Here is a 7936-nt window from a genome sequence, read left to right on the forward strand (position 1 = left end):
ATATATATATATATATATATATGCATAGTGATTTTTACAATACCATAATACACATTATTTCAAAATAGTTAAATATTTCATACCGTTATGTCAATAATGTCTTTAACATAGCATAGAGCAAGTTTTAGGGCAGATGAATGTCCGGCAATGAAGTCCGGATTTCAAACTATAATGTGTTATATATTGTTTTCTAGCACATATATCACTGCCGCTTTGAAGTGTTCAAAGCAATTAAGAGATTTAAGAGATCAGGGATTAAGAGGTCAGTGTTGGGATGTCCGATTAAGTTGGTTCATAGTATTAATAAAGCAGTTAAAAAAAGAAAACGATTCAATGACTCATTTCTCTTCTTAAAGCAAAACATTCAGGTACAGGTTGCCGTCCATCACTATGCTTTTGACTGGTTGTATAAATGCATTTTTTCTTAATAATTTCACTCTAATCAACATGTTTATTCATTAAAATATATTCATTGTTTTTGGGTAGAACTTTATTTACAGTGTCCATGTTTATTTTATTTACAGTATGTTTACATCAGTAATCTAATTATTTACCTTATTCTAAATAAGACAATATTATTATTATTAAGGTGTTTACATGAGTTGCTTTTAGAATATTCCTTTCATGTTCCTGTTTTACGTTATAGTACATAGATTGATTAATTACATGTCATTACGTTCCCACCCGACGCCATCCGTCGTTCCCTCCAGAATTTCACATATCAACATACAGTTCGTCTTCGTTATGGTACAATATACAGTTTTGGGTGTTTCATTTTTAATTTTACGAAAGCCTCAAGTGCAGTTAATTATTTATCATGCAATATGTGCAAACAGATGATGGCGTTGTTGAAGCCATGCTTCTTTTGTTTGCCGTCAAATGGTTGACCACTGCCATGTGTGTATCCTGTCCCAAAATGCGTCGAAAAGTCCTACACGATGGTAATAGTGTGATTTGAGGTGTGTACATGTCTATACTGCACTTTGATAATGCAACTAAAATAGGAATACACCACATGTCTTAATTCGATTTGTGTTCACTTCGAGTATGACTTTAGCCAGATTAAGGTCACGAAAAATCTGTGTTTACATGGTAGATTCTTAATCAGAGTACTGTCTTAATCGTGTTATAATCGAAATATTGTTGTCCAAGTAAACGTACTGAATGATGCACTTCCTTTTACACGACAATTTTTACATGACAATGATGTAGTTTTACGTTTGCATTTTCTAAAAAGATTTCTGTACAGATGATGATGTGGTTAAAACAATGCCTGTTCACACAGATCCACAAAAATGACAAAAAATGCTGTATTATACCAGGCCAGTAGTTGGCGATGTCACTTTGTAAAGAAATGCATTACATTGCCGTTTTCACAAATTTGCGTTTACATGGAGACAAAAACGATACAGTTTTCGAAAGCTCCCACATTGAAACTCATTTTCAAAGGTTTGTGATTTCAGCTCCACAAAACGCAGTTGCCATGTAAATGAACAGCTAAAATGCATAAAAATGAAATCGAATAATGATTGTCTCCGAACAGGTTTCTCAATATAGAAACTTATTTCCACCAATTCAGACTAATTAGAATCGCAATTGTAAGTTATATTAATTGTGAGATGTAAAATTAATTCTGAAGAAAAAATTCAAAATTGTGTGTTCTAAATTTGTAATTGTGCGTTTATAACTATTAATTTTTTTATATTTTTATTAGGTGACAGAAATAAGCTTCCATACAAATACCTGTTTTATTAAGCTATTTCGATTTTTGTTAAATGCTAACAGTATTCTTTGGACTATGAATATAGTATGCTAAAAAGCTCTCTGAAAAGTCTCTAAATTCATCGTCTACATCCATAAAAGCAGCAATTTTTTTTTTCTCTTTTTTTTGTAATGAATCCGTCTTCAGTACTGCATTTTTAAATATACTTTGTTTTTCAGTGTCTTGCACCACTTTTAAGTTACCGCGTCAATGTAAATCGTTAACTTGTTTAACTTGCTGTAATTTGCGCTTAAATAATTGATTTGTATATCGCAACATACAGTTTACACACTTCATGTTTTATGTTATCCTACTGCTGTGTGACTAATTCTCCAGTTCCCTGTCACTCTCTCTCTCTTTCCTCTTTTTTGTTTATTTATCAATCCTCTTCTACCTCTGTATTTCTGAACACAAGAAAATGCGCAACAGAAGCCATAGGAATTCTTCTTCGAATCAGTCCAGTTCTTCTGAACGGCAGCCGGACCAAACCAACGCAGGCGCCGAGGGATGTTTGTCCAGCGCGACGCTGGAGGGTTTGAGATCGGAGTGTTCGACGGTGTGGTTTGACCGCGACGCGTACGAGAGAGCAGAGAGTCTTTACTACGTACGACTGTTGCAGCAGCATAACGGCACGACTGCTCCTGCGAGTTCTTCCACAAGAAACAAGCAAGAAACCTGTCGGCATGGAGAGCAAGAGGCTTGTCATCATGTCGTTAATGCTGTGTGGGTAAATAAACCCAACTTTGACCAAGCCGAGAGCAAGTTTGTGGGCCACTTTCCCAACCAACCGAGATCTCTCCAACTGCAGCCCGCCAACTGCGACGAGGGTTACCAATCGCAAACCCCGACCCCACCCACACCGGCTTCGAGACCAATCAATGACCTCCCTTGCTTGCCGCCGCCTCCAATGGGGGTGTGGCTACAGAAACCTCTTTTTGATAAAGCCGAGGCGACTTTCTATCAGAACCTGTACCGCCGGAGCTCGCCACCGAGAAACCCAGAAACCAGCGGCGACGAGTCCAACTCCAAACGGCGGACTAACACGCAAAAAAAACCTGTGGTTTGCGATCGGCGTAATTCCAACGACATCACCACCAATCAGGGAGCGGCGCGCTGCTATTTCCTGCATGCCGACAGCGAGAGGGTGTGGCTAGATCGCGGTCGCTATGCGGAGGCGGAGACTCGTTTCTATGAAGGAGCCGCGGAGAGATCCGTCAAAACATCTATAAACCATTCTACCCAGAAGCTGAAGAAGTATGACTGGATACTCGAGAAAATACACTTCCCTCACACACTGTAGTTAATTAGTTAGTTCATCACCAAATGAAAGTTCCGTCATTTTAACAATCATGTTGCTCCAAACCTGCATGGCTTTTGTTTCATTTGAACATCCTACGAATCGCCGTCTTATGTGTTAAATGGCGAAAAGTGAGTCAAACGGGTTTGGAATGACATAAAGGTCAGCGAATGACAGAATTGGTGAACTATCACTTTAAATGACATTTTACTCTCAGGTAACCATCAGTTTCACCCATTGCATTTACATACAAAATGTTAACAACCTTTCCTACTTTTGTGCACCATCTTCATGTCATCGCATATTTTTCTCATGCCGTTCTCTTTTGTTTTTCTTTGGGCTCCTTTTACATGTTCATTCTTGCTGTGTTTGTCGGTTGTGTTGACTTGGAAGAGTCATTTGTCTGAATTCAGTTTTGTATCATTTGGGTTTCTTCATTTGTTTGGTTGATGTCATTTTTGTTGTGTTTGTCATTTTTGCATGGTTGCATTAATATGCGTGTATTATTTATAGTGTTATGTTCATGCACCAGTTTTGGGGAGTTACTTAGCACTGTTATTTTCGTACTATTATAGTTTATTAATTTTGAATTTATTTTATTTTCATTTTGAAATGTTAAACCACTGAGCTTTTATTTTTATGTATTTTTCATTTTCATTTTAAAGATTTAGTCATTTTATTGTTTTTGTCATTTTTATTAGTTTTATTTATTTTTAATGTCTGCGTAGTTTTAAATTTTTATTTATTTAGTTTTTGTTATTTTAGTACATCAAGTTTAACTAAATGAAAACGAGCAATGTTGCTTTAGCAAGTAGCTGAAATAAAATGAATGAATAAAATTAATAATGATGATGATAATTTTGTTGTTAGTATATAAAAATATTAAAATAAATCTTATTTCACTGTAAAATTTTAAAAATGAGTATTTAAGAAAAAATATAATGATAATTTATTTATTTTTTTCATTTTCAAATGTTAAACCATTGAGCTGTTATTTTGGCAGAAAAGTTTTTAGTTTTTTTTTTTTCATTTGGAAGTATTAGTAATTTTTTTTTGGGGGGGGGGGTAATTTTTATTATTTTATGTGTGTGTGTTTTTTTAATATGTCCATATAGTTTTTAATAATCTTTACTATTTATTTATTTAATTTATATGTATTATTTAGTTTTGTTATTTTAGTACACCAAGTTAAACTTAATGAAAATGAGAAATGTTGCCTTAATTGTTGCTGTAATTTTTTTTTTCAACTAACAATTTTTTTATGGTTTTAGTTTTAACTATAATAATAACCATCAGCGTTAAAATTCACTCCCCAACACCGTTGCGTGCCGTAGTTTAGTCTCAGACATCCTTCATTCTCATCAAAGCCATATAGCTATAAAATCTCATCACAGGTCTGTAGCGGCACATTTCCGAAATGTGAAGTTTAAGATGTTTGGTTTAGTGTTTAGTGAGGTTGTTAGAGCTCGTGTGTGTTTTACAGGATGACTGCAGCGGCGTGTTTGACGCAGGAGAGGATCTGGTTCGATAAGCCACGTTATGATGAAGCGGAACGGCAATTTTACGAGCGGATGAACGGACCCACGCAGCCCAAACAAGTAATAAACGTACTATTCGAACTATTGCATCAGTGTGTACAGCATATGTGCTAATACCACTGTTCCACATGGTATTTTTGAAAAATATTAGGCAATCAGTAGGTCCGTTCCACATGTACATTTACTCAGTTTTATGAATTTGGCAGATGATTTTATCCAAAGAGACTTAGATTTGCATTCAACATATACGTTCCCACATTCCCTGGGAACTGAACCCATGACCTTACTGTTGCTAGTGCCATATTTCACTGTTAAAAGCTGCAGAAGCACTGTTTATGCCAGCACACACACACACACACACACACACACTGAGGTTTGTCTCTTGTCTCAGGACACTGGAGCTAACAGCATCCTTCAGGACATCGCTCGAGCACGAGAAAACATCCAGAAATCTCTCGCTGGGGTGAGTCGAGCAAAAAACCTTCCATTACTCTTTGAACAGTTCAGTCTAGCTCTCTTCTAGGGCTGCACGATTTACGGGAAAAATCTAAATGCGGTTTAATTACATTTTTTTAAAAAGCTACAGGTTTGTTGGGTTTGCACAATTTGAATTTAAAAAAATTGGAATTGTCAGCATAATAATAATAATAATGTTGTAACAAAATTTAAAATATTAAAATAATATTATTTCACTAAATGAGTATTTAAAAAAAATAATACAATGATAATTTTATTTTACTGTACAACTAAAATTACAATAAAAATATGGCTGTTTTAATTAGAAATATAAATAATAATAATAAGTGTTGTTGTAATTAACTAAAAAATATTATTTCACTACAATAAAAAAATGAGTATTTCAAAAATAATATAATGATGATAATTTTATTTTACAGTACAGCTGTAAAATTACAATAAAAATTATGGCTGTCTTAATTAGAAATTTAATAATAATGTTAAAACAAGAAATGTTATTTAAGAAAAATAATATAATGTTGACGATAATTTTATTTTACAGTACAATTGTAAAATTACAATAAAAATGATGACTGGCTTAATTTTTTTTCTTTGCCATTAAACCATGTTTAAATCACAATTGTGATTTAAAATGCAATTAAAAATAAATAAATAGGATAAACCTCTAGGTTTGTTGCTTGTTTGTATGGTTGCACAATTTATTATGGTTGCATCATATATTACTATTATTATTGTTGTTGTTACTAAGTAAGAATATTAAAATAAGAAATATAACTTCTGTAATTTCACTGTAAAACAAAAATGGAGCATTTAAGAAAACAATATTATTATTATTATTATTATTAATAATAATAACTTTATTGTACACTACAACTCTACAATTACAATACAAATTTTGCCTGTCTTTAATTTTTTTTTCTTTTTTTCCAAATGTTTTCCAAATGTTCCAAAAGCTTTTATTTTGGCAGAAAAACACAACAAGCCCATAAACCTTTTGATGTGTTGACAACATCTGGTTTGTGAGCGGTTTTATTTCGATTAATCGTGCAGCTCTACTCTGTTCCTAAACCCTAGTGATCTGTCTTACTGCGGCTGTCTAGCCTTCTGCAACAACTGCCTGCCTTTTGGAGCAGGCTTTGCGTCGTGAGTGCGTCTCTGATATGCTGTAGGCAGCTCTCTAGGTTTTAGAACAGAGTCCCAGCTCTTCTCTCTTCAATCATCTGTTCTCTTCCTTCATCTGCACTTTCCTCATAAATGATCTCTCCTGTAGCTGAAGACAACCTTGCAGCCAAGTAGAGGCTCCGCCCCTAAACTATCAAACCCCTCCCACCGCTCGTCTCCTGTAAGTGTGTGTGTGACACACACCAAAGCAGCTCAGCCCGAGTCGGCCAGCGTGTGACGCGTGTGCATGCATGCATGCGTGGGTGTTGTAGAAAGTTTCAGAAGAAATCTGTGATGCATGCATTTCTGTGTGGATTTTTGTTAATGTTTCTGCTGTGAACGAGACCATAAACGAAAGCAAACACTTGTATGTTTGCATCTTTGTGAGGTTTGTATCAGTGTTATTTATTTTAGTGTCATTGGGATACTGTAATAGTTTTTATATATTTTTTTATATTTTCTGTTAGAATTTTAGTTAGTTCAGTAATTTAGTTTTTTTTGTTTTTCATTTTTATTAGTTTTTTAATACATTTTTATTTCAGTACATCATTAAAATGAGAAATGTTTGCTGATTTTTTTAAATATTTTATTTTATTTCAGTTAATGTTTATTTAACGGATGACGAATAACACATTTTTATGGTTTTATTTTAACTATAATAACCCTGGTTTGGATGATATTACAGACTGTACTATATTCATGTATTTGCTCTGAAATTACCTATAAGAGGTGTTTTTTTTCAGTGATAAGTCATTTTAACCAAAGAAGATTTAAAAATATAAAGTCAAGTTAAAATAATCATGAAAAACAAGAAAGAATATTTATTTTTGTATGCATGCATTTATTTTATTTTTTTACGTTTTAGGGTATACACACCAATATAGAGTTAATGAAAAACTAATAATTAATTTAATCATAAAAATCTAAATACATAATTTTAAAATAAAAACAATCAAAATAAAACACCAAAATTTTAAAATATAAATTAAAAAATATTATAGCAAAAATTGGATTTGTATACCTAATAATTCAATCATAAAAATGTAATATTAAAATAAAAAAATACATTTTAAAATGCAAATAAAAATAAAACACTTTTAATTTAACTGCACGTCACGTGACTAATAAACAACATCAGAGAACCTTGAACATGCGAATGTGTTGATAAATTATTAAAATATTATCTTAAACTTCTAAAATGTTTGGCTAACAAAACAAAAAAAAAGTTTGGGAATCACTGCACCAATATACCAATACATAATCATAAACAACAATATTTACCTACAAACTTACAGAAACATCTTTGAACATTTGATTGAGGGCACAAATGAATTATTGAATTTTTTTGAAGCAATTATAAATCATGGAGGGAATCACAGAAAGTGAACAACTGAAACAAATTAAACTTACCAACTCCAATTATAAAAACAGAACATGTTTAAACGTTGCATGTTCTGACAAAATAGCGAAATCTATGTTGTGTGTCATGTGATACATTAAAATGGTGTAGTTATAGTAGTTAGTGTAGTAATAAACTGTAGTTGTGTTTGGTTAGTAGTGTTTGTGTGTAGTTGTAAGTAGACCTGATTCTCTCACTGTGCAGTTGTGTATCAGAGCAGGGGCTGATGGGAACTCTGATGTGTGTGTCTGTGTGTGTGTCTGTGTGTGTGTGTCTCTGTGTGTGTGTGTCTGTGTGTGTGT

General features: G+C 33.3%; 1 protein-coding gene across 4 annotated transcripts in view; it reads left to right on the top strand.

Moving 5' to 3' along the window:
• The window catches only part of LOC107728121 (elongation factor 1-delta-like), a 29557-nt gene that overhangs the window by 15550 nt on the left and 6071 nt on the right, over positions 1-7936 (top strand). For 2 of the 4 annotated variants that reach the window (XM_016538204.1, XM_016538205.1), the window contains 2 exons: positions 4543-4657; positions 4989-5060. In XM_016538204.1, coding sequence (XP_016393690.1) covers positions 4543-4657; positions 4989-5060 — 187 coding nt within the window. Of the gene's footprint in view, positions 1-1947; positions 3017-4542; positions 4658-4988; positions 5061-6344; positions 6425-7936 lie in introns of those variants that run through there. The other 2 variants (XM_016538206.1, XM_016538203.1) reach the window with 2 other exon arrangements.

This window comes from Sinocyclocheilus rhinocerous, unplaced genomic scaffold (genome assembly GCF_001515625.1).
Source record: "Sinocyclocheilus rhinocerous isolate Xijiao unplaced genomic scaffold, SAMN03320098_v1.1 scaffold936, whole genome shotgun sequence".
Classification (NCBI taxonomy): domain Eukaryota; kingdom Metazoa; phylum Chordata; class Actinopteri; order Cypriniformes; family Cyprinidae; genus Sinocyclocheilus; species Sinocyclocheilus rhinocerous.